This window comes from Opisthocomus hoazin, chromosome 3 (assembly GCF_030867145.1).
Source record: "Opisthocomus hoazin isolate bOpiHoa1 chromosome 3, bOpiHoa1.hap1, whole genome shotgun sequence".
NCBI classification, from domain to species: Eukaryota; Metazoa; Chordata; class Aves; order Opisthocomiformes; family Opisthocomidae; genus Opisthocomus; species Opisthocomus hoazin.
Genome location: NC_134416.1, coordinates 93,605,705 through 93,633,314, shown reverse-complemented (window position 1 = coordinate 93,633,314; position 27,610 = coordinate 93,605,705). Strand labels below are relative to the sequence as shown.

The 27,610-nt window shown below is 41.1% G+C and overlaps 1 protein-coding gene across 3 annotated transcripts in view; it reads left to right on the top strand.

The window, feature by feature from the left end:
• CDKAL1 (CDKAL1 threonylcarbamoyladenosine tRNA methylthiotransferase) overlaps positions 1-27,610 on the top strand; it is a 426,501-nt gene that overhangs the window by 124,549 nt on the left and 274,342 nt on the right. For all 3 annotated transcript variants that reach the window (XM_075417076.1, XM_009941257.2, XM_075417078.1), the window contains 2 exons: positions 12,814-12,910; positions 24,532-24,580. In XM_075417076.1, coding sequence (XP_075273191.1) covers positions 12,814-12,910; positions 24,532-24,580 — 146 coding nt within the window. The remainder of the gene's footprint in view (positions 1-12,813; positions 12,911-24,531; positions 24,581-27,610) is intronic.

Below are 27,610 nucleotides of genomic sequence, written 5' to 3'. Positions count from 1 at the left end.
TGGGCTTAATGCAGAGCGTTGCATTATTTAGCGTCGTTTCCTGGTGTCTTGAAGTCTGCAGAGATGTATGTTGTACTAAAAATAGACACAAATTAAGAACATGAAGTGGCTGCATAGGAAATGCTGTCTGAGCAATTAATATTGTTTAGAGGTATTTAAACATTGATGGTAGTATTAACTGTTTATATGTCACAGAGAAACTTAAATGTTGCAGCTTTTATATGAATTTACGATGTGCCTGAAGTCCAGGGAGGGAGCTTGAACACTGAGGACCTTTTTCACTGCAGTCTTAAGAAGAATACGAATCTGTTGCACCAAGCTAGGGTGGCCCAGGAACATGCAACTGGAGTCTGCCTCCCTTTGCTGTAGAGACCTGTGGGTGATCACTCGTCAGAAACGGGGCTGAGAAAAAGAAGGTTACAGATTATTACAGAAACTTCATTGGTAAAGCTCCTAGCTCATTTTGCATACGAGTTGCAAAATAACCTTTAAAAATTACTCATTGCTCTCATCACAGAATCACAGAATGTTCCGGGTTGGAAGGGAGCTCTGTGGGTCATCCAGTCCAACCCCTCTGCCGAAGCAGGGTCACCTACAGTAGGTTGTAGAGGACCTTGTCCAGGCAGGTCTTGAGTATATCCAGAGAAGGAGACTCCACCACCTCCCTGGGCAGCCTGTTCCAGCGCTCCGTCACCCTCAGAGGGAAGAAGTTCTTCCTCATGTTCAGATGCAACTTCCTATGCTTCAGTTTGTGCCCATTGCCCCTTGTCCTGTTGCTGGGCACCACTGAAAAGAGTCTGGCCCCGTCCTCCTGACACCCACCCTTAAGATATTTATAAGCATTCAGACTGTTATCTTTAAAAGCCACTGATCAAGAGCATACCGCAGTGAGGCCTTTCTCCTGACATTCCTGATGACTGGAATGGGAGATAAAACTGTGAAATCCAGTTAAGGTGTTATATGTGGTTTACTGTGCTCAAATAGTTACTGCTGCTGATTATATGCCACAAAATTCGTACTGTGTGAAAAAAAACAGAATATTCCTTCTTTACCTTACAGGTAAAGAGATGCTGTAAAGATAGTGGTATTAATCTGTGAGAATTAAAGTTCATGGGAAATTTGGAAGGGAAAAAAAAAAAGGGAAATAGAGCTTTGTGAGTAAAGCAGTTGTCATGTGCATAAATTTATATTCAAGCCACACTGGATTGCTGTTTGTTAGAAATGTTTAGTGTTAAGACGTAGGAGCTAATGTTTGTTACTTGAATCCTTTAACTTGTTCAGACCTTTCAGATATGCATGTGAATTAAAACTTTCATGAGCCCATGCATTTATTATTACTTCTATGAAATACTTGGCAGTGTATTAAACTTGTAGAATATTATCTGTTGTGGAAACTACTAGAATATCTGGGTTATTTCAGGAAACGTTCTTAGACAAGCTCGTATGCTTAGAGAAATTACCCCTTCAGCACTGATAGAAGTTACAATTTTTATCTCTTTAAATAATACATTTTGAACTAGATTTAGATGACTAAGCTGGTAGTAATTTCTCAGAGCTACTTCTAGGGCTTGTCTCTTTCTCTGCCTTCTCTCAGCACCCCCGGCAAACGTTTTCCCAGCCGTAAGCATCAAAAAGCCTAAACCAGAATGGGAGCAAGCGTGCTGCATGAATTGTTAGTGACTCGAGCAGATGTGGCGACTCTGATGGGTCCTGCTTCACAGTGGGAGTGCACTGAAGCCGTCTTGCACTGCTTGATGTGCTTTTGCACTTCCTGCTTACTAATAGCAGCTTCTCTTTTCCTATGCTTAAGCATCAGTGACAACAACTGAGTGAAGAATTTATCCAGCAGTCTACACGCAAAAGCAAAGGGCAGTCGTCGTTCAAGTCACACGGGAGTTTCCTTTTTGTTCTGGTTTTGATAATGTGATTAAAAAATGCCTGAGTAGAAAAAGACAGAATCGTACTTCTCTTCAGAAGTAGGATTAGCTTCTTAAATAATCGTTGTACACTTTAACCTTCTGTCTCTTAAGAAAATAAAATAGTAGTATCTCTTCAGTTTATATCATAGTGTGTGGTGCAAGGCCCTTCCAAAGCATCAGGTTAAAGCACTGTCAGAGTCTGTGGCTTTCAGAAGCTGCGATGAATTTATGTGCGTGTAGAAGCAGCAAGATGTTCTACCAATACAGAAACCAGATTCTTCTGTCCAGTAAATGTGTATGTCAAAGTGTAGTCCATGGAGAATTGTTTGGACCTTTACCATTCTTTTAGGTGCAGTATAAAACAATGAGAACCTAAAGATATTAATGAAGAGTTCGTTAACATAGCTTCATAATCTTTTGAGGTAAGGCTGTTGGCTAAGTAGCCTATTGCAAAGAATGTGAGGTGTATGGTGAGGACCAAGAAACACAAACTAACTCTCATGAGTCACCCTCGCCCTCAGTTGTGAATAAGATGAACATGACGGAGGGATTGAGGGAAGGCATTTATTCCTCTTCACTTGGTGGGGCTTCGTCTGGATTATGGAGTTTGGGGTGCAGTGGAGGCAGTTGAGGGATGCAAGGAGACTGGAGAAGGTCCATTGGAAGACTGCTAAAATGGTCAGGCTGTCATGAGTCCGGCGCGTAGGAGGCTAGTGGATAATCTAATAGTAGTCTGTAATTACTTGAAAGGCAACTGCGAAGATTATAGAACCAAGCTCTTCTTGGTCGGACCAGAAGACATGACAAGCGACGGCAAGTTTTCCATCTTTGGCTGGGTAACAGTATTGTCAGTAGCCCACTTGTGAGCAGGAGATTAGGCTAGGTGACCTCTAGAAGGCCTTTCCAACCTACGTTTCCCTGATTCTGTAAAAGCGAGGTTAAACAGAGAGGATAAGAGACAGTGTATTGTATTGTTAGTTCTGTTGCTATTCAGGTACTATGATCATGAATAGGAATTAAATAAAGCAGTCCTCATATCTTTAAATTAGGAAGAGCTTACTGGGCTTTACTGGAAGACTTTAATGAATTAAACATTAAGAATTTAATGAAAAGGTTAATAAAAATGTGATACAGTGCAATTTGGACAGAGTGAAGGTTCCAGTGTTTGTGAGCTAAACCTCCTTTTTTGTTTCTGTTCTGTTCTTTGTTGTTGCTTCTGTTTCATCACACCACGCTACGGTCCTTTTCTGTTGCAGAATTCCTGAGAGAAGCTATGCGCAGTGTAGCTGCTCACATAGTATTTTGATAAGGGAGCTAAGTATATGCATCTTCCTGTTTTGAAAAATTGCTTCGTTGAGTTTTGTTCCCTTTTCGTTGCTGGATAGCTTATGACAGTCTTCTGCGTGCATATGATGAAAACTGAATTTAGTGACTCTTGAGAAGATACTTGGTTTTCTTCTTTCATGCAGTAGTTGCAGCTACCTGGCTTTCAGTAACAAAAAGCCTTGATGGTCAGAATTTTGGCTGCCTTTCAGGTCTGTGGCTTTTCTTCTTCAGCAGCCCTGATGGTGTCCAAGAGAAAATGAGCTGGTTCTTAGCTCCTTTATTATCCTCCTTTTATTTATTTTATTTTTTATCAGACTGTCCCGTGCTGGACACAGCATAGAAACCTGCAGGGGTTTTGTTCTGATGACTCAGTAGAACAGTATTGTCGGTACCACGAACTGCTCTGTGTGTTCAGCCCATGTAAATTCTGCACCTTTTTTTTGGATCCTCATGTTCCTTACCTGATGGGAAGAATTTCCCAGTGAGTCATACTTACCAAAAAAAACCCAAAACCAAAAGTACTAGTAATAGCTTCTAGAACAGCAACCTCTCTTGATGGTCCTTTCCCGATTTTGTAGGTAGTCTGTTACTGAGAAACATACTACACCTATGGGGAAAAAAGTTGGATTATTTAATTTTCATTCAACAGTAATTTCATTTTTTAGCCATTGTATCAACAAGGTTTTATATTACAACCACTGGCCATGCGTGCATGTAACTTGAAGCTGTCTAGACTTTGAATCTGAGAGGCAGTGTAGTATTTCACAAATTAATTAAAATAATAGTATGGCCTAAACTGTACTTCTTTTCTGTTTAAAGAGATGAATAGAATTAGGAGTGGGAAAATTGGGAAGGTAAAGTATAATAAATGGTCAGTTAACAAAACATAGAGATATGCCACAAATACTACAATAGAATATTGTGGTTCGTACAGGAATATGTGTAGAAAGAACAGAGAAATAGAGTAAGAGTCAAGTGGGTTATAACAAAGTTCACTATAGTGGTTTTGATTTCCATTTCTTTAATCAGAAGTTTAATGTCCCTTTCCAATTGAATTGACAGGAGATTTTCTTTCACTAGTTTTGAGAGGTATATCTGATCAAACAGTCCATGAATATGTGCAAAAAGAAATTCAGAATAGGATTAAATTGTCAAGTTTGAAGGGGGAGAATGAAGCCTTGCTTTTTCAAAGTAGTAGAAAGAATGCAAAAATTCTTGCCCTTGAAGGGGGAAAGTAGTGGTAGAAGGTAAAGAGAAAGGACAAAATTGCTGCTGTAGGTTTGGAGCTATTTCTGCTTTTTCAGAAAAAATACTCTCGCCACTGTGATTGCCTTAGAGCCTGGATGAAGAAAGGCGAGCCTGAAACCGGAGATGTAGAAAGATGGTGAAAGATTTTTAGAACCTTACTACAACCTGTCATGTATGTACTAAAAGACATTTGTAAATGTGCATGGCTCACAAATGGAAACGTGCGCTAGCCCAGCGTGTCTGTAGGTGCCTTCGTAGGTATTTGGTGTTCAGTGTTTGCCTTCAGCAGAGTTCGAGGAACAAGATGGGGTTTATTTGCAGATTTTACTGAAGTATGTTAAAGGTTTTGAGTGGAGAATCGGTAATAAAGGACCTACAGGAAGACAACATTATCTAAGACAGTAATTAGGCATTTGCCTAATTGTAGTTGTAAGTAATTTAACTTCAGTGAGTAAGTAAAAATCTAAAGAGTTGCAAATATTTTATTTGAAGAATGGAGTAGAATTACTTGTAATAGTTGTTTACATGCATTGATCAAGATAGCCTACAAAAAATTCAGTTGGCAACGGTATTTTTTGTTTCATTGTAAGAAAACAGTGAAGAAGCTCAGCAACATAGCAGTGCATCTTACCGATAGTGTGCTTATAGACAAAACTCATAAAAAACAAAGTCTGCAGAGCAGCAAAGGCAAATACATTACCATTTTATCTAAAAAAGAATGGCAGAAGCCTAAACTGTTGCAAAATATTTCAGCAATAAATTATTTCTCGACGTTTTGGCAAATATCTTCTACCAACCATAAATGTCACCTGTGAATAAAATCTTGGGTTTGATGGTGCCTAACAAGTGCTGGCAGACTGTCCTGTTCGCTTGCCTGGAGGTGGAGGTTGGTTTGAGCCGGCCAGCGGGTGTGTTGGCACCTGGTCCGGAACCCGCTTTGCAGATCGCCGGGTCCCCAGGCTGTTCAGCAGTCTAAGATGGCAAAAGCTGTCACCGGCAGAGAGGGATGCAGCAAAATCTATGTGCCTTACTCTGTGTTTGTATCACTGATGCTACCCATGGTGGAGCGTCCGTAACTTTTGGCCTGATGCGCAGGAAACTCTTTGCCTGGGCTCCTTTATACTGGGCAGAGAGAGACTCTGTTTTCAGAGTGAGCTGAAGCACCTAGGTAATCCTTCCACTCAGAATTGCTCTTCAGTGGAGCGTTTCTCTTGACTAGAGTTGATTTTTTTTTTCTCCTTGTATATCTTTAATTTACCTGCTATTCCTAGAAATATCTTCCCATGTAGTTAGTGTACTCCCTCTGCTTCAAAGCCCACTGGTCAAGGGGAATGTTTTGTTAGGTTTTTATGTTCCCTGAAGAGGAGGAGGTGTGTGATAGAAATAGGAACAAATTTTGGAGCTAGCACCTAAATCGTAGAGCTTTCTAGATGAAATTTCCTAAATTTGCTCTCTTCTTAAGGCAAGAGCCTGCCCCTTCCAAATAAAGTAAAAAGCTTGATGCAAGTGAGCCTAGGGCCAAAAATACAACTCCCAAAGCCTCTATCCCCTTCCTGTGTAAAAACATTCAAACCTATTCTTCCACAAGTCAGTAAGCAGGTCTAGAATTGAGCTGTGGGAAAAGCTTGCCCAAGAGTGCGTATCATTTGGGTGGAAGGGCTTTAATTTGAATAGTGGAAGCCCAAATGCTAGGACATCTTTTCAGGAGTTCATGTCCTAGTTAAGAATACAGTGTCTGGAGCAGGGCAAACTCCTCCTGGCTTGAAAGATTGTTCTAAATTTCTAGTGTTTTCTGTTGTATGACGAGGTCCCACAATCTTTTAAAAAAACAGAAAAAAATAAACTTGACTTCTTAGCAATAATGAGAAAAAAAATTAAAATATATATGCATTTTAGCAAACAAGTGAAAATCAGTTCACCACCAGCTAAGATGTATTTTTCTAAGGAGCAGATTGTCATTAATTACACTTTCCTTCTTAAAACAGTTTTGTTGTTGTAAGGCTGATAACTTTAAATCATGGTTTTGCAGATTTGCTTTAAATTTACAGTGTATTGATCTTTATTTTCTTAATCGATCATCTGGAGGGACAGCAGCTGACCTGGAACCATTCTTGTTTAGCCTGCCCGAAGGCCATCCTGGTAGATCGCTGTTCTTGGGAAAGGAACTTCCCCTCTGATGTTGGTCAGTTCAGCCTTACTTGGGGCTACAAAAACCACTGGTCGTGGCCAGGCTGAGATGTAGGATTTATTCCTTCATCCCATCCTCTCTTCCCGAATACATCCTGGTCTGATTTTTCAATTTGATAAAATCTTTGAGCTGTTACTTTGAAAGCGTTGGCAGGAGGAAGAGTCCATCATCACCACTAAGATACTGTACTTGTTGGAGTAATGACTGCCCAAGAATAACTGTTGCATCTTTAATTGCTGCCCATAAAAAAAAAAAAAAAAAAAAAAGGGGGCCAAGCTCTTTTCAGTAGTGCCGAGCGACCGGACAAGGGGCAATGGGCACAAACTGAAGCACAGGAAGTTCCGTCTGAACATGAGGAAGAACTTCTTCCCTCTGAGGGTGACGGAGCCCTGGACCAGGCTGCCCAGGGAGGTTGTGGAGTCTCCTTCTCTGGAGATATTCAAGACCCACCTGGACGAGGTCCTGTGCAGCCTGCTCTGGGTGACCCTGCTTCGGCAGGGGGGTTGGACTAGGTGACCCACAGAGGTCCCTTCCAACCCCTACCATTCTGTGATTCTGTGATTCTGTAAAGTTACATTTACTGAAAATTTGAGTAAAACTCGGGCACAGATCTGACTTGCTCTAGAGTTTAGAAGGAGATTGCCTTTTGCAGACGAACCTGCAGCACTTCACCGGCATGCCAAGCAGCTGGATGCAAACAAGCTTCCATTCAAACCAAGATGGTAGAGCTAAGGCGATCAGTGGTGTTGGGAAAACTCCCTGTAGTTTGGAAGCAGCTCCTACCCCGTCATTTTGGAGTGTGATGGATGCAAGCGTCTGCCATGAGAGGCTGGCTGAGTCTGTTGTACTTGTGAAAAGCAGAGGCTGGAGTAGTGCATTCAGATGCATTTTTTCTGAGCGCAGGAAAGATGTGAGAAGTGTAGCGCCTGTTCATGCAGATACTGTGAATATCCAAATGTAGAAAAAATAAAGCTTTTCTTCCTCAGGTGTGTCCGCTCAGAAACTGAGGGATGATTTGATACATAGCATGCGAGTCTCAGAGTTATTCTCAGAGCTGACATTTCACCTCTTAGAAAAAACTCCATTGTAGGTGAATATTTTTACGTTTTCTTTTTATTTGTTTTGCTTGGAGCACGTCTTTACAACCTCAGTTTGGAGTCTGATGGAGTAAGCATTTATGTCTTTCTGAAGTAGTTTCAGAACAGACATGCTTGCTTGTCAGGAGGAACACGTGCAACTTGTTTTTCCCCCAGAGTATTTACATGTTACCTGAGAGTTTTTGCCGAAGGAGGCAAGTTCAGAGGATGCAGCACAGTAACCAGAGGGCTGCTTTGCTAGAGAGTGGTCCTCGATTTAGTAAACGCCAATAATTAGCATAAGCATCCTCAAATGAACGTGACATCTTCATGTGCCTTGTGAGGAGACCATGGTACTTCTTTGGGGGCCGTGGAAGTGCACAAGGAAGCTGATAGGCCTAGGTAGCCTGAAGCCGTTCTGCGGAGATAATTGTAACGCTGCGGTAATTCATAATGTGGAGAAGTTTTCGTCAGGTTTTCCAGATGCTGTTGGCTGTGGGTCTGCCCCAGCCTCGAGGGCATGACATCCGTGACTTTCTTACATCCTTTTTGCTTTTTATTGGCCCATGCTGCTCAGCATATTGCAATCTGTCTCAAAGGTTTCATGAGACTTGGTAAGCTCACCGTAAGGTGAAACGAGGAGTTCCCGTGTCCTTCTCTTTTTCTGCTTCCTTCCTAGCAGCTTTCCCTTGACCGTTGTTTTGGTTCTACTGCTGCCCTGCTCCCACTTGGCAGAATAAACTGGTAGGCAACCCCCAGACTTGGCTCACTAGGTTTCTCCTCTGTCAGCGAGTTAAATGGGGTCCAGACAGGGTCCAGTGAGCCGCAGAGCTTAGAGCAGAGGAGGAGGGAGACCACGTCGCCAGAAACGAGGAAGAGGAGGGGTCGGAGTTGGAGAAAGGTGGGAGCGGCAATAGCAGGCAGGGAGGATGGGAAGCAAGCCTTTCGGTAGTAAGGAGACATTAGATTGGCTCGAAGCCTGTAAAGCCACAGTTCAAGTTACCATTTGTAATTTTTCAAACAGAAAATAGCTGTATGATTTTTATGGATTTTCAGGAATGTATTCCAGATGCTAAACGGGCACCACCTTTTCATTCCAGGGATGCTGCGCTCTCTTTAAAACTTGTGGCTCTCTATTGATTAATTCAGCAGATGAGACAGTTGGAAGATCTTTCGCACATTTGAATCTTTAGCCAAATCGCGTTTCTTTTACCCCAGAGATGTTGCAACATCATTCCTACAGCCTGGGAAGTGGTATCCCCCAGCTTTACTTTATAACTTTTGGTAACCTGATCTCATCACATACACAGCTCGAACTCTATTCAGCCAGAGCTGCTGTAGCATAACATTTTCATGTATTCTAACATTTCTTTGGGTGATTCTGGGCACAAACCTCCTGTTCATTTATGGCTTCATACCTTGCTAAAATGCCTGGTAAGGAGTGTTGTGGATTTGGTGTAATAGAAGGCTGTGAGAGCGGCCCGAGTAGATTACACTGGTGCATGGCACAATTTGATTTACCTATGCACCTGTTAAAATGAAAGTCACCAGGTTCGTGCTGGTACAAGAACAGGGAGAGGAGTACTGTGTTTGGTAGAAATAGCTCATTGACGTAAATACTTACTTGACAGTGTGGTCAGTTGTCATCTGCCTGGTAGGATTTGGGATGAAATACTTCCATTTGCATTTCAGATAACAATTCTTGTACATTGGAAATAGTTCATCATATTATTTTTATGAACATTTCCCAACTACTGTCAATGCAAAGCTTAACAAGCTCATTGTAAAGCACTTTTACCCCTAATTTATTGGTTTTGCTGAAAATTCCGCTGTTGCTTCTTCTCTTACTTGCGTTTGACTGTTCATTAGTCCTGCTGCTGCTGTTCATTGTTTAAGCATGCCTTTGTTGTTTAATTCCACCAAAAAAGGGTTTTAGAGGAAAAAAAATGGGATTTGTAGGTATAATACTTGGTTTCACACATGTGGTGCTAGAGCAACACTTTACAAATTGTGCGTTTCACACTGACCAGTCTGTGGTTATTTCTCACTTGTTTTTTGTTCCCTGCCCATTACTTAGGAAGTAGCTCGAATAATTCCTTTCTGTAAAAAAGAATTGCTCTAATTAAATTTCTATTCAGATGCATATCTTGCAAGTACTTCTTAGAAGAGAGTGTATTTCTAGAAAATGTTTCCTGATGCAATTAAATTGAAAGTTCAAGGTAAGATTTATGTCACTGAAAAATATAAAGGGTGTCTGAAAGGGAAGATGTATTTATTTGTGCCACCTCCTAGATTCTGTGAGGTATGATTCTCATTACTATTCATTTTTTTGAAGGATAAAGGCTTTTCTAATACAGTTGCTGTGCTAACTAGATTTCTGAAGAATAATTTTTGTAGGCTTTTGTTAAAATGAGGAGGGCTCATTAAACAATAATAAAAGGAGGTGACAATATAGTACTGGAATGCATATTTTGAGAAGTGGTTTCTTGAAAATGAGGCAAAAATTTTCATAATTTCCTTATAATGTTTTTTCATTTATGGTGGTTGATGTGATGGACTGCACAGTGTGTTGTGGGAGTAATGAAAGTCAACTACAATTGGAAATTTGGTTCTGGCATTTCCATTTAATTGCATCTTAAAGCAAAAAAAATTCAGTGTACAGAATCCTTTATTCTGTAGAGACCTGTACAACTTTTAAAAAGTTAAATTAAGGCAATGTTTATTATGAAGAATATTCAGTCCAACTTTTTTTCCCCCAGCTCCAGTTATAGTCCCAGAAGATACGGCAAAATGTTAAAGCTGTGAAATAACATTAAAATGCCATTTAATGTGTCAGGGGAAACTTTGTTTATTTTTTTTTGCTCAGATAAAAAGACTCAAATAAAAGGTTTTTCTTCTGTAGTGCTCACAGGTTTTCAAATAGACGGAGACGGCTGTTGCTAGCAGCAGATGACACCAGCTGCCGAGTTGCCTCGGGATGTGGGCCTTGTTTGCTGCAGACAGGTCTTATTGTCTTGCCTCCAGGCGTTAGGCTGAGTCTGTTAGACTGGAGAAGTAGTGATTTTTATCCTTTGAGTTAGTGGAGTGTCACACGGTGCTATGTGACATTTTTAGGTAATGCATGAAGTAGATTTTTTTTTTTTATTATTATTTTTGCTTGGATGTGTAGAAGTAGGTGACCTCTACTGAAGTTTTGCAAAACCCTTAAATATTTACCACTGAAAGAAAAGAAGGATTGCAGATTTCAGAGAAATGTTGCTATGTTCCCTGCCTAAGAAATATACTAAATTAGCATTTCATCATAGTTCTTTATCCACAGAAATATTATCAAGGACGAGATGAAAGGATTTGCATTTATATTATATACCTTAGCATGCAAGTAGAGGCCAACGAGGCTCTGTATGATGAATGTCTGAAGATTTCTGGAAGTCCCACTAAAACAAAATTGAGTATTTTATAGAGATGTGCTGCATTTGTATTAGATATGAGGTAATAGGTGTAATACATTTTCCCGTTATTTCACACTTGTCTATATATAGGATATTTAATTTTTTCTTCGAAATACCTAATTTTTAGTGCAGTAGCCAACACAACGTATTTGACAAGATGTCCTATGATCTCCTTTAATATTACAATTTGTGTGATTTCATTTAAGCTGCAATTTGAAAATAAATTTGTCCATATTGAGAATATGAAGTGAAATTTGTGAGTAGCAGAACTGTGTGTGGTACCAGTCTGTGGTTTTTTTTCTTTTTTTTCTTTGTTAAATTTGCATTTGCTGGAGATCTCCAGATACTCAGTTGTAGCATCCTTGTTGCGCTTGTCGAACATCACTTTCTCTAGAGCATTCAGCTTGGAGACAGCTCAAGCAAGCTGAAAAGTATCAAATTATCTAAGCAATTGTGTATTTTGGATAAGATGATTTTTCTGAAAAATGTTATGACATGTCTTAGCCTGTTCCAACATATCAGTAAACACTTCATGAACCCATATATTGCTGGAGAAAATACAGATTTACAAGGTTCCAGTTTGACAGAGATCTGCCAGGAGGTTGTGATACAGCATGCAACTGTGAAAGATCGTTCTTAGAGCAACCCGCGATGTGTCAGACCTAGCAAGTCTGCTGAAATTATTCAGTGCTTCTCTTCTTTACTGTTTTGCACATTATAATGCAGTAGTCGTGTTGGGTGAATGTGTTAATGGATGATCTTCAAAGTTTAAGGCAGGTTTTGCATCTCGCTGTTTTGTATGCAGCTGATGGTTTTGTTCAGGGCTTCCTCTAGTTTGAAGATTCAGTGATGGCTTGATACTCAGTGTTGGATTCAAAGCGAGTCAAAGTATTACTAGCAAAATGAACAGTGTTAACATTTAGTCTTAGTGTTTTGCTTTCCTGCTTGGTGCTAAGGTAGCATCGAAGCTAAGGAATTACTGAAGTTAATATCCAGACAAACGTTTCTCTGCCAAAGGCAAGCAGTTAAAGCTTGAAAATGCTCAATATGATTTTAAGAAAATATTTACCTAAAAGTTTTTAAGTGCATCTAAAAATAAACATTTTCAAGTAAACATCAGAAGCCTGATGTACCTGATCGTTTCTGACTGGTACTACATAAATGCTGATGTTCTGAGCTAGCGGTTCCTGTCTGTGTAGGCTCTCCCTTGCATTCTCTGCAACTTCTCTTGAATTGCACTTAATATCTGTCCCATCTTTCTTGACCAGATTCTCTGCTATCATTGTGACAAATAAAGGTTAACGGACCTTGATTACGGCTTTCAAGGTTGCACTTTTGTCCAAGATACACAGTGGTGGTGGCCTCTGCAGCTGCTCCGCGAACTGAGCAGCCTGAACGTGTGCTGCAGCCTGATGGCTTCACACGGGGTTCTTTTGGCGCGTTGGTTGGTTTGGTTTCTGAGGTTCAAACGTGTACAAGTTGCTTTCAGTTTGGAAATGTTTTCGTTGCGATTGCTTTCCTGTGTCACATGCACAATATGACTGCTTTGAAGTTGAAAATTATAAATTCTGAAATTACTAACACACTGTCTGTCTGTCCTTCTTTAGGAAAGCCCAAGAAGGGAAGAAGAAAGTGGTTCTAGCAGGCTGTGTGCCTCAAGCCCAACCTCGTCAGGACTACCTTAAAGGCTTGAGTATTATAGGGGTATGTATCTTTATTGGTTAGAAACCAAAGGTTTTCAGAAATGTTTTCAATAGGTCAATGCCAAGCTATAAGCTTTGTTGCCTTTCTCTTGGAAAAAGCATCAGAGAAGCTTGGTGCCCCCCTTAGTCTTCTTGCATTACCCAGTGCTTCAACCTTCTTGCATCCAGGACGATTTGGTTTGGTTGCGGCATGAGGGGAGAAGGAAAGGGATATTGTTGGTGGGACTGAGTTCCAGTGCCCTTTGTAGCCTGGAAACATCCAGGCTCATCTAGGATGACAAAGATATCCCATTACCATATTTTTTTAAAATACCACAGTTTGTTTGCTTTAAGACAAAGAAATACACCCTTTGTTAAAATCAGTGGAAGAAGTGCGTAAAAGACTAGAGCATATAAATTACATGGACACAACTGAGGGTTTGGTGGTTGTCTTTTTATTCACACTGTTAAGCAGAATGGCAAATAGCGATGATTATTTTGTTTAACTTTGAAGCAGTCTGAAGAGTTCAATCCACTGGTGACCGAGTTGTTAAATGGTTACCAAGCTTTACCTTGAAAAGGTAACCAGAGAGCTTTTGACTTAAGTTATCGAAGTGCCTTCAGCATCCTTTGAGATGAAGTACTACAGTAGAATTGAATCACCTTTGTGAAGTCGTCGTGGTAATCCAGGAGTCGAAGCACAAGCTGACGAAGATTCGTCAGTGTCCAAGCCTTCAGATTAAAATTGGACGAATTTGTAAAAGGCGTGTTGGAGTTGAAGCCCTGTCATTGGATTTGGTGTGTGAGAATTGTAGTGAAGCTGCTTTGTATTACCTTAAGTCAGAGCAGATGACCGTGCAGCATCATTTCTGCATTAAAAATGTGAAGAGGTCGATGTGTTTCCACCTCTGTGTCATGAGTTCAGGTTGAAACTAAGATCTTAGAGGAACAACAACAAAAATGTTCCAAAGCTTTCACTTTCATTAAAAGATCATACAATAGTCAGTTGTTCAAAGTAATTTAGAAGTGAAATAGTGGTTTGGTTGGAGTCAGGAAGAGGATGGCTTCATTAACTTGTTTATTGGAATTCTTTACAAGGATGGACTTTGTGCTATTTGACTTTTTTTAATTACTGCTGTCACTCAAAATGTTTTATCCCCCACTTTTTTTCCCAGCTGCCTTTCTCAGCTACGTTATTGCCTATAAATTAACTCAGTGCCCAGAAGTGGTATTCAGGGGCTGTAAAATGCCACGCTATTCTGTATGGATGATATTGCACTGATAGTTACAGTTTAAAGGAAGAAACAAACTTTCCATTCCACTCTGCTGTCTCACTTTACACAAATACGTGCAAGAGAACTGTGGTGCTCTGTCGTCTCTGAGACTTCAACTATAAAGTGCAGCTTACCCTGTGCAGCAGGATAGGAAAACCAAAAGATAAATAGTGAATGGATTTCCTCTTGGCTCAGAGGCAACATAGTTATGTGATCAGTAATTGATCTTTAAGGTGAATGTAGTGATACCTACACGTATGAAGGGGGGAGGGGGGAGTGAGTCACTATCCTTTGCCCAAGACTGTAATTTGATGTTTCAATTTTGGTGAATTTAACTTGGGAAACTTGGAGTACCTGATGTTTGATTTTTTTTTTTTGTAAAATTTTTTTTCTTTCCTTTTTTTTTTTAACTTTCCTTTTTAAGGTAACACATAATTTCTGAAAATTAGCCTCTTCATCTTTATTTTTGTACCTAGAACCAGTGTTTAGTGAAAATATTTGTAGTTTTGTATTTACTACAGAAAGATTTCTGTTAGGAGTTGAGTTAGGCTGTTAATGTGGTGTTCTCAAGTACTTCTGAATGGCACCTGAAAATACTGAAATGGGATCTTCGCAATAAGGACGTTGTCTTCTAACTGTCATTGTTGTAGTAAAATTTACATGCTCTAAGAGATGCTTCAGCTCAGAAAGCTCTTAAACTTTAGGCATAACTATTAACAGAAGCAAAGCTAAGAGCAGATACTGTCCATGTTTCCAGTTTGTATATTTAAGATTTTCTTCTCATTTTGCAAAGCGTGTGTGAGGGAGTGACTGCATTTAAAGGAGAAGAGTTGTTATCTTACTGTTGCAAAATATTTTTGAAAGGCAGTTTTGACAGAATTGAGAAATAGAAAATGTTCTGTTGGCAGTAAGATACTGTTTCTGCTTTAAAATTCTAACCATTAAGAGAACAGTTTTGAAAATCTTGCTTTACCACCAGGTTGGTCGCATCTTCAGCTTAGCTGAGAAAGATGATTTATTGTTGCTTATGTAAGCCTCGATTTTTTTTTTTTTTTTTTTTTTTTTTTTTAATGTTTAGGAACAGTGTTGTCTGAGAATGTGGTCATTTACCAGCAATTTGAACTCCCTTGGGGCAGCTTTCTGGAGGCAGAGTGTGTCAGAGGGCTCTTCTGCTCATCTTACTATGACAGAGGAGGAAGTTGTGCTGTAACTACCAGAGAAATTCTAGTAACTCGGGGCTTGTTTTGAGCTGCACTTGAGAAACACAGGACTGACCTTCCACTGTTTATTTATTACTTGTTTTGGGCAGAAGGGAGGGAAGGGCAACTGCATATCCCTGTTGTGATTTGTGATATTGCTGTGTTTTTGTGTTTCCTTAAAGTCATTGTCACTTTTTAAAAATAATGTGGGTTGGGGTGTTGCCATAGCCTGTATAGAAGGCAACCCGTAACATAACATGGCAAAGATAAAGGAGCTGTTTTCAGGAAGGGGAAACTGGTAGCAATAAACCTGGCCAAGTGTGAAGTGCAGACGGAACACATAATGGTATATTTGATGTGTTCACAGCCTTTTACACATGGGTGGTTTCCAAAGCTTCCTCCTGTATGTTTGGAGTAGTGTTCCCACTTCAAACTGAAGTGCACATATGGTGTTGCAAAGAGAAATATCCACTCTCGTAGTTAGAGTTGTCCCTCACTTTTCAATGTCAACTGCTAAAAAGGGCCTTTGACTTTGTCTATGCTGATTATTTTGAGGGGATTATAGAGGAAGGGAGGGACAAGCAGGAATGAAAGATTTAGCGGACAGGTTATATTCTGGGACTCATGGACGGCTGTAGGTAGTCGGAGTGTTCCCTCACACCCTGAGCTGTGCACAAAGGCGTGCAAAACCCTTGTTCTCAGTGAGAAGCTGAACCGTTGGAGTGGGATGAGATGTTTTGTTTCTTTGACACTTGTCTGGAGTTAAGGTATTTGGTGTCCAAATCATGCTGCGTGTTGGAATCCCTCACCAGTTTGCGAAGGGTTCGTAGGTCTTAAGATGCTTCACAAGCCCCGTGTATCTGTGCTTTGAAATCATCAGACTTGCTGGACATACTGAAAGCATGGGGCCTAACGTATCTGTCCCGTTAAAGACTGGCAACAGCTCCACAGATGAGTGACTCTCTTCACTTCCTGAATGAGAGCAGCCCTGTTGAGAAGAACTTGGGGGTCCTGGTGGATGAGAAACTGGATATGAGCCACCAATGTGCGCTCGCAGTGCAGAAGGCCAACCGTATCCTGGGCTGCATCAAAAGCAGCGTGGCCAGCAGGACGAGGGAGGGGATTCTGCCCCTTTGCTCTGGTGCGACACCACCTGGAGTCCTGTGTCCAGCTCTGGAGCCCTCAGCACAGGAGAGGCATGGACCTGTTGGAGCAGGTCCAGAGGAGGCCTGCTGTAGGTGACCCTGCTTCGGCAGGAGGGTTGGACTAGATGACCCACAGAGGTCCCTTCCAACCCCTACTATTCTGTGATTCTGTGAAAGATGATCCGAGGGCTGGAGCACCTCCCCTATGAGGACAGGCTGAGAGAGTTGGGGCTGTTCAGCCTGGAGAAGAGAAGGCACCAGGGAGACCTTACAGCAGCCTTCCAGTACCTGAGGGGGGCCTACAGGAAAGATGGGGACAATCTTTTTAGCAAGACCTGTTGTGATAGGACAAGGAGTAATGGCTTTAAACTAAGGGAGGGTAGATTTAGACTGAGTATATAAGGAAGAAATTTTTTACAGTGAGGGTGGTGAAACACTGGAACGGATTGCCCAGAGAGGCAGTGGAGGCCCCATGCCTGGAAACATTCAACGCCGGGTTGGATGGAGCTCTGAGCAACCTGGTCTAGTTGAAGATGTCCCTGCTCACTGCCGGGGGTTTGGGCTAGATGGCCTCTGCAGGTCCCTTCCAACCCAAAACATTCTATTATTCTATGAGAACGTCAACCCCAGTTCTGCTTCCTTCTCCATCTTTCCCAGTGTGATGTCTAGTATCAAAGACCAGTTGTCTGTCATCTGCTGCTGTACACCCATTTCCCAAGGGAAGAATTGCAGCCCATTCTTTCATCTGCACAAAATATATCCAGTGTCACCAAGGCTCTGATCCCTCCTCTGCTGCTAAGCTCCAAGTCAGAAGGTGCAGGCAGTCTCTTTGGCCAGAGTTGAGCCTGAAGCCACTGCTTTAAGGAGAAAGACGTAGCCATGCCAGCCTCTCTGCACGGGGTCCCGGCATTCCGCTGATCTCCAAGTAACCCTTTTCTGTAGCTGTTCTGCTCTGTAAGACAAGCTTTAGGTAATATTTTTTAACATCTAGTTTGAAACTCTGTAATGGGATTAGTGGAAGTGCTGTCCACTCCCAGTAGCAGCACATACCACTAGGAGCAGTGCTATAAAATAGGTGGTTCAGTATAAGAAGTGCTAAGTACATTGAAACAAATAGGCACCTCTCAAGCTGTACATCTACAGCTGGTATACACTTTTAAATTTTATGTGCCTCAGTTCTCCATTTGTAAAACACTGCAATGAGCAGAGCTTTAACAGTGCCTTGTGAGGCAAATCAGTGTAATCTTACCAAGATGCCAAATGCCTGTACGTCCCTACCACTGTGGTGTCCTAAATGAGAATGATATATTGTATGGTATTTCCGATGTTCAGTTCATACGAGTTTCAATGATGCTGGCAGAACAGAGATAATGATACTTCCCTACCTTGTGGTGATTGTAAGGCCAGGCGGCATTAAAGATTGCAAGCCTCCGTTTGCTGCCCTTAAACTGGAGCCTTGCATAAATGCAAATATCCAATGTGTACTTCATGAAGGACAAATTTGATGGAATTTTATTTCGAGTGTTTTGCATTAGCAGAGCTTCTTGGAAAGCGTGCTGAAAGCCTGGGAGCAGGTGTTCTGGTGTAACTTGCGGCCAAGAATGGTTTAATGCAAAATTCAAGCTCAGTCAGTACTGCTCAGCTGGTCGACTTTGGCTTTTGAACCGCCATGCTGGTATTCAGATACCATGCTTGAACCTGGAAAGTCAGGAAAGAATTGCAGTTAAGCATCTGCTTTTGAACTGAAAATGGGACATGCAAGTAGAAACTATTCATTTCCACAGCAGTTACGTGCTGTGATGTGAATCAAAAGGTGTAGGAATCAATTTAGATCAGAATTATGCTTAAGCTGTGTCGGTGTTTAGCAATGAAAATCAGTTGTTTACATGCTTTTCTGGGGTAATCTCCTTCCCTTTAAAGTTTGTGTAGAGCCTGCTCTCCTAAACCAGAATATTGCCCGTTTCTATGGTCAGTATTGTCAGCAAAGGTTTTAAACACAGATGTTATCCCTCTGTAGCCAAAGTGTCTCGTCACATGCCTTTTGAAGTGATGTATTAAGGCCTGGATTTATGCTGCCTAAGTACTGTAATTTGAGAGTCTGTTTTGCTCAGCTCCCTTTATGGTCACTGAAGATAATTATCTCTAAGATAATTTAGATTTTTAGAAGATCTGAAGTGACTTTTGAAGCCTGTATTCCCCTTTTACTGGCTTTACAGAGGGGGATAGGCTCAGCAGGCTTTTAATATCCAACATCTAACAGAGCTGCCTGAGCAAGGTGAGATGAAACTGGTGAACTAGAGTTAAAAAATCTTCAGGATTACGAATAGTGACTTGTAATTACTTAAGATTATTTTATCTGTATAGTAACCGATTTGTTTCTTATCTATGTGAGTGAAAATCAAAGATGGGTAGGGGTTTTCCTAGATGAGGAAAAAAAGATTGTTTTGCTTCAAGTAGTTACATGTGTATAAACGTATGCTCAGCTCCCAGGGTGTTCAGAAGGAGCTGAGTGCTGGCGATGTTTGCTTCAGCAGGAGCCTCATGCTGTGCAGGCAAGCTGCTGCCCTTTCCTATGTTGTGGGTACCCTGTCCACAGTTTCTCTCAACTGTTGGCTGAGGTCTTTTTGTTTTGCAGGTTTTTTTCCAGAAACGTTTCTAGTCTTCAGTATTTTTGGTCTTTGTCCCTCCTTCACTGGCTTCAGGGTCTTTTTTTGATAGTCACTTTCTGATACTTGATGCGCTTGACACTTTGCTTATGTTACCTCCAAAAAATCTCCCTCTGGGAAGCTCACTTGCTGTGCTGGGGAAGGGCATCCGGGGTGGGGGGCTTCGGGGGTAATGTCTTGGGAGTTGTCACTGTCCTGTCATCATCAGAGAAGCTTTAACCCTCAGACCTTCTCTGGTGGAGCAGCAGCATTTGGTCTGGGGGAAGGTCCCTCAGAAGGCTGGTTCTGACAAGGACCTGGCTGGCATTTTTAACCAGCGGTGGTAGCTGTGCCAGTAACTGAAAGCTGAGACTCGTCGGAGGCTGAGACCACGAACAGCTTGGCCAAAAGACAGTCGCTGGTGGCAAGTGTCAAAGAAGTTGTGCTTTGTCTCTGGTTTGGTTTGATTTGCTGCTGAGTCTACCAGGTTAATCCCAGTGCCCCAGGAGAAACAACAGTCATCAGGCAGGTGTTGGGAATCCATGGTGACCACTTTCAAGAAACGGCTTGTGAGACACAGGAATTATTCTGCGAACTTGTGAGCTGGAGACAGCAAAGTCTGTGATGTACTCTGCACTCGCACGTGTCGATGCATCACTGCTCTGAGAATCAGAAAATAATTTGAGGGAAACTGCTGGTTTGAATGTCAAGATGCTTCCCAACTCCTACAGCGATTTTTTTTTTTTTTTTTTTTTTAAATCATCTGGAAGGCACTCTCTTCTGAGATAAAGTTCAAGTCACAATATAAGGAGATACTTTTCTGAAGGAATTGAAATGCTCACTTTGTAGGATTTAATCGTCTGCAGATGGGACCAGGATGGCCATTACCTGAGAGGCAGTGGCAGAACTCCAGAAAGCAGGAGCACGGCGATGGCTGGCAGAGGGCAGTGTGCTTCTGGTGTAAATATGCTTCCCGCAGCTGACTCCGTCTGAGATTATCTCTGGGCTGTATTAAGAGGAGAGAGAATACCTTTTATCATGTAGGCTTCCAGGAAGCCTAACTCATTCCCATCTTTTTTTGCAATACATAGTTGGGCCAGATGATTCCTCAGCTTCTTCAGTGGTACAGCTTGAACCAAAGAGCCCTTGTGTGGTGCCTAAGATGCCCGTGTAGCGGCCTCCATTAAAAGGCAGTCTGTCCCCTCCGGAAAATATTGGACGCTCATGAATTGCTTGTTTTCACAACCACCCTCTATTTTCTTATCATGGCTACAGCCACAGGGAGAAGAACACGCAGGCTTCTCTCTCAGAAAAAAACGTTAAAAGACATTGGATATTTTCACTAAAAAGAGCTGTTTGCTTTTATGAAGTTTAGCACTTTTTACCCGGCTTTGGTTGTAAGGGGCATCTGAAGACCATCTCTCCTGTTTTGCGTTGGTCCTATCACTTCAGAAAGAGACTGGTCCAAATATCTGTACCCACAAAATGCTTCTGTCCCTGTTTCAGTGGGTGCGTTAAACTGAAAGCGTATTTATTTCGGTGTAAATCTTGTCAGAGGTTTTGTCTTCCCAGATGACAATGCAGGGTCTTTGCAGAGGTCTTGGTGCTTCCCTGAATAGAATGTCAAAATTTGTCTTACTTTGTGATGGGTTCGTGGGTGCACTTTTCTAGATAACTTTCTTTGGTCTGAGGCTCACTGACTGCTGCAGAGTACAGAATCTCAGGGCAGTGTGCAACCTCGCACTTAACTGCCCGTTAAGAGTATTCAGAGTTTATAGGGACTGTCTTAGAGGTGGTGTGTTTTCCCAGAGCCCACCTCTTGCAGAACAGTTTCAGGATGTTAACACTGGCTCTGAGACAACTCGAATCGAGTCTGAGAGCTGAGAAGAATTTTCATGACAGTCCTCCACACGCACGTCTGTCTGCGCTCACCGATCACCTGGTGCGGGGCCGCAGGCGTAGCACGGTACAAGCACGTCTTCGGGCTGCTCGCGCCCAGCAGTCATCTGCTGAGCGCGGTTGTGACAGTGCAGAGGGAACTGGGGGACTCTCTCAGACAGCGGGACCATGTGTGGTTTTCTGTACTAGTCTTGCTAATTACTGGTGCTTAGCTGGAGAGCTCAGGGCTTCTGTCTGGGGAGTGCTGGGGTGTCCTGGGAGGCACGTGGTTTGCAATGCGACGGGCTTGCGTCTGCGTGCTCAGGAGTGACCTGCAGCTTCAGCCCCAGCATGGATTGCTCCATGGCCTCCTCGTGCGTGTAAGGGCTGGGTACATGTGATTGCTGAGCTGTACTTATGCCTAGCTCTGATCCCACCAGGAAGGCTCAGAGGTTTTTCCTGGTCTTTGTTTCAACTCGGGCTTCATGCTTTGATACAACCCACTGCATTTTCCTTGCTTTTTGACCAACCAATTTCCTACTTTGGCTGCTCTTTCGTCTCATGGGCCTTGCCTGTGCTCTTGTCCTATATCCATCTCAGCCCAGACTTCTGCTTCAGCTCTTGTTTGTTTGGGGGGGGGGGGGTTGTATAGTCCTGCTCAGCTGCCCACTCCAGTCTGCCTTTAGCTTTTGTTCTATTCAAGTCCTAATAGAGAACCATTTGTAATGAACAAAAAGTCAACCATGTACATGCTTATACTAGAAATAAGATCTCAGAAGATCTGTGGAGCCAAGTACGGTGCACAAATGACACCCAGAAGTAATGTACCCGCTTTCAGTCCTGAAGGTTTGGTTTATTGAGGCTCATTGCAAAGAAACGTTGAGGAATGGTGTCTTTTCCCTTCATACACCTCTAAGAACTCTAAAGTCTGTGCTTCGTGGGCTTCCCCATGGCTCCTGTAGACATTACTGGGTCTCTGCTCAGGAAGGTTTATGGATGCCTGTGATACCACTCCAGAACAGAATTATCCGTAAGGTTAGTGAGATGTGGGAGAAAGAATCCTGCAGGCGTCTGTATACCCAAGAAAATTTCATTACCATGACCATGAATTTTCCTTTTTTTTTTCCTTTTTTCCAGAAGAGAGTCCTCTAAACACCTCCCTCTGTTCACTCCAGAGTCACCTCGGTTTTAATGAAATACTTTTATCTTTGTAAGTGAAGATTGGAAGCATTCTGTATTTTCTTCTTGAGCACTTGCGGCTCTAGCCAAATAATTTTCTGTAATTTCAAGTGAAAAATACTTACTGTGGGAAATAGCACATAAGGCAGAATAAACATCCATTTCTAGTCACAAATCTCATTCTGTCTCAGACCTACAATTTTAATTACTTACATGAACCATCTTTTTGACAGACATATTCAGAATAATTTAATTTATCCAATAAAATGAAAATACAATATACTGGTTGGTTTTTTCCTGTATCTTTATTTAACAGGGAGTTTGGAGCTATGCAAAAATTCCTCAGATGTACAATAGAGAAAGTCATAGCTGGTTCAGGTTATGAACCAAACAGGTTTCTTTTTTTTTCAAAATGATTATGAACTTAAGCAGTTTAGTATTGAGAAATATAGCAGTAATATTTTAGGCAATGTATTTGGCACAGACTGTGTTTTATGTCTGTATTTATAGTTGTAGATGTGTCCATGTCTGATTTCAAGTTGCATTTTTTAACTTCTTTTTAAAAAAATAAGTGGAAAGTCTATATGTAAGTTATCTTGGGTCATAATTTTTTAACTTGTATCTAAAACGAATATGTACACAAGTATGTAAATAAGCACGTTCCACACAAATGCTTACATATGCTGTCTTTACAAATAGATTGTTATTGACATGTGTCTGTAACATGAATGCTTGTAATCCAGAAAAAGATTTAAATATGTATCTTTCAATAATTATTAAAATGCAAATATTAGTGATACTTTAACTTGATTTCTAGAATTCATAACTAATGCTGTATTTGGGAATCTGAAGTGGCAGAGATTTGTGTTTAGAAAAGGCTGTATTTCAATGGGGTTTTTTTGTTTGTTTGTTTTAAAAAAAGGTAGTTTTACATGGACTTGATCCAACACCCAGACAACAAAAGGAACAGATTCCCGCTGACTTTAGTTGGGAACTCTAGATCGGACACCAGCTACAGATGGGTTTGGGTTTTTTTTCAGCTGCTGTTAGATCGATTGGAAGACAAACGTGAAATAGAGACGATTGTGCAGACGTGTGCTTACGGGAAATGACAAACACGGTGGTTTAAGGGCGCAGAGACTTAATGGCTTTGATGTAAGGGATCCAAGACCCAGGCTCCTTGTTGCAGACCAGGTTCTGCTCTTGAAGCCTCAGCAGCTTGTGCTTTGCTGCTTGCTCTGGAAACAAACCAGAAAAGAAACTCCAAGGAAATGACTGCAAAAATCATACTAAATCTATTTCATAGAATGTACAGCTTAGAGAAGCAGTGTTTAAAAAGGAATATTGTGGACAAATTATAGACTAATTTAATTGTACAAAGTAGAACTTTCTGTATTTGGCTTTCCTGCAAAACATGTTAGCATATATGTGCAGATATAGTAGACATTAGGTAGAATAAGCAGTTTGAATGAAAGTTGGAGGAAGAATCTCGACTTTAAGAATTTCTGAATGTTTAATTTTGCAATGTTAATGCTGATTCCTTCTAGTTAATATACCACAATCTCTATAGTGTATTGGCCGTAAACTTTAGATCATCTATATAATAAGAAATAATTGAACTGTAAATCACATTATGGGTGAATTTTGGCAAATGGAATGCTAAAACATGAATTTGTTGTCTTTGTTCAAGATGCTATGTCAAGGTCATTAAATGTTATTCTGTCTTGTGAAAAGCATTGGGTTTTTTCCAAACACTGCCTGCAGTAAGTCCAGGACAATGTCTTGTTCTCTTAAACTTGACCACAGTATTTTTAAATTTTTTGCCATGTTCCCGTGTCTTTCCCCTGCCAATGCTTCCTTAGTTTTCTTCCCTATAATTTGCCCTCACAATGTCCCCAGCTTCTTATTACGTTCTCTGCCATCTGCTATGCTGGTGTTGAGACTGGGGAGAGGGAGGGTTAAGGGCTGTCTGAGCTGCCCGGGCACCGACTGCCTGGATGACCACTGCCTTTTACAGATCATGAACAGCGTTGAAGGCCTGAACTCTTTTCTAGGGTCCCTCTTTTCTTGCCATTTGGTGATTTTTGCCAAACTTGCAGGTACTTGCTATTTTTGAGGACAAAATTTGGTTTAAGTTAGGTGGCAAGTTCTGAAGTTACTTTTGGCAAATAAAACAAGATGCACAGAGAAAAACTGGCTAAAAACATAGCCGCAAACTCTTTACACCCCCTTAATCCAGAAGAACACACTTTTGAAAGAAGGGTTTATATAAAACATATCCAGTTGTTGACTACTTAGGTATTGTCCTTCTGACCTTTTTTAGGTTCAGCAGATAGATCGTGTAGTAGAAGTTGTGGAGGAAACTATTAAAGGTAAGCATCACACTTGAAATAATTGCAGCTAGCCTGACAGATGTAAGCATTAGCTAGCAGAAGTGCTGCCGTTGCGTTTTTTATCAACCTAATGCTTGCTTTCTCCTCCAGCTAAATGTTTGGTCAGTGCGATGCGTTGCCGTGTACGCTTCATGTAAGTGGTAATTTCAGAGATCTTGTCTGGCAGGAGCTCTGTGGCTTCTTGGATTCATAGGTAAATGATCCTGGGAAGACTTCAAGAAATTATTTAAGTTGCATCAATGCAGTTGAGGAGTGTAGCGTATTGTTTAAAGTTTCTGTGCTATCTTAATTCAGTGCTGTCTCTCTACTTTAGTCCTCTCGTGTTTTCTTCTTTTGAGATGTTTTGGCTCACTTCCTTGTGCTTTCCTCAGCAGGACAGATAAATTATCCGCTGGTTTAATGTTCTTTTGTGACTGTGTTCCTTGTTCTCCCTGGCTGTCTTCGTGTGTGTACACGCAGTACTTTGCAGTGAAGGGGGGAAAAGACAGTATTGTTTCTGCAGCCTGACTAGTAAACATTTGCTATTAAATAAATATATTTGTCTGGGCCTTTCTGGGTTACCTAAGTTTGTCTCCATTACTTATCAGGCCATAAAAATTACTGTGCCATGAAGCTTTAAATTGCAAGGTTTAGTTTAATTTGCTGTACTTTCAGTATAAACAAGTGTCTGGTCCACAAGTCATTGCCTGTAACTTTAATGCTGGATAATATGGTGTTTTTGAAGTACAGCATGAAAGTGTAGAAACAGTGCAAAATTTTAAAAGGGAAAAAAAAAAAAGTTTCTATCAAGAAATTGCCTAGTGTGGTACAAGGCTTCTAGAGTTTGTGGTTTGAAGGCCTTAAGGTTTCATATTGCTTTGAATGCTTTCAAAAATGGAACCTGTACTCTTACGTACGCCCAGCCAAAACTTTTCCCAGTTTATCCTTACCTTATGGCATCGATTTTTCTAGTGTACAACCTACTCTACGGTGCAAACAAAGAAGAAACACATTAAACGTATTTACATTTGTTATTAAATGTCAAACTGTTTTCCCAGAAACATCATGGTGTTTATGACAGTGTGTTGGAGATGGGGATGCTTTGTGATTTTTGCAACAGCACAGTATTTCAGGTCCCTATCTGATTTTCCTGAATTTTATTTGTCCTTAAGGGAGTAAGCTGATAACCTGGGTCAGCATGCCCTCCCTTTACAAAAATGGACTTTTGTAATATTTATACTAACTCCAGACATTACTGCTTTTTCAGTTACTCGGGTTGTTGTGACTGAATATTATATGACTAGAAAGAAGACGAACTATCTAGTAGCAGATGTTAAAATCATGCTTTTCATAGGACTGATTTTAAGATTGCATTTTACATATTGATAGAGTTCTGGAAAATAACATTCATAGACATGTTAAGGAACATTTGAACTAAGAAGTGTGAATTTTGGGAAAGATTTTGGTTCCTTTCTAGCTTACTATAAGTGATTTGAATATAAGGGAGTAAGTGGGCTGCTGAATTCCGTGCAGTGTCAGTTCCTTCAGGGATTTCTTAAAAGGTAGTGGAATACAGGATTTCTGAAGTTTTATTGGAAAAAATGAACAAAAATGGCTCCCCAGTGCAAGAGAGACGTGGACAGTCCAACGAAGGGCTGTGGTTAACATCTCTCATATGAGGAGAGGTGGAGGGAGTTGGGACTCTTCAGCCTGGAGAAGAGAAGGCTCAGGGGGATCTCATCAATGTGTATAAACACCTGAAGGGAGTGTGCAAAGAGGACGGAGCCAGGCTCTTGTCAGTGAACATCTTGTTGTCTTGAACATCAGGGAACGCTTTTTCACTGAGAAGGTGACTGAACACAGGTTGCCAGGGTGGTGGTGGAGTCTCCATCACTGGATGTATTCAAAAGCTATGTGGACATGGTCCTGGTCAGCTGGCTCTTGGTGGCCCTGTTGGAGCGAGGGGATTGGACAAGCTGACCTCCAGAGGTCACTTCCAGCTGTAACCCTTCTGTGAAAATAGGATTTCAATTGGAAAAAGAATCGACAAATTGACAGGGGTCACAGCATATGATAATGACTTCCTTTTGCAAAAGGCAACCGTAAAAACAGGAGTTTTTACGTGTAATTATTAAATTTGTTTAAAGATAATGCATTAATTTATATATTTGGGAATCATCTTCCACTAATGGAGAAGAATGTGAATCTCTTTTTCACTGTGTTTTATGAAAGTCTTACCGTGAACTTTCATTATCCAAGTGAGGTAAAATACTGTAGGTAACAGGACTGTTGGTTAACAATATTTTATACTGTAAAATGGATATGTTGTAGAAGCTTAAATTCATGTATGTAAACCCAAACGAAATGTAACCCTCTGTCTTTGTAAGTCTGTGTCATTAGTAACAACTTCTGAAGCTGCAAATAGGTCCAGGAGATGGAGGTGGTGTGGGACAGGGGACTAAATATAAATTCTGAATTCAGAGCCAGCTGATATTAGTAAGTCTTAAGTTGTCTGTCATAATTCTATGACACAATTTTCTTCACCTATATTTTAGAAGAAAATCAAAACATTGCATGGGTGGTATACTCCTGAAATTTGGCTATGTATATACTGGAATTTTAAAAAAAATATTTCTATTGTGTATTTAAATTGACTAAGTTTAAAATGCATAGCATCTACACTCTGTAGGGCAGCTGTCTCTGTAGATCAGTCGCCTAATCCAACTTCTCCAGATTTTCTGTCCGGATTTCAAGGTGGTTATCCTAGTTGCCAGTTGTAAGTCTAAAAGTCCAGCTTTCCTTGGGTTCCCCTTTTGCAGAGTGGTACTGCAGATTTTTCTCAGATGCTTGAATTTTGTAGTGCACAGTTTACAAAAAGGGAAAGTTTGTAAAAACAATTTGCCGCCTCCCCTTGTTTTTCTTAATAGTCGTCTTTCTGGTTTTCCAAGAAAAGGGCTCCGCTGTTAGATTTGGTTGGAAGCTTACCATACTCCCAAAGAAAATTGCTTTCTTCTAATTATTTAGAACTGT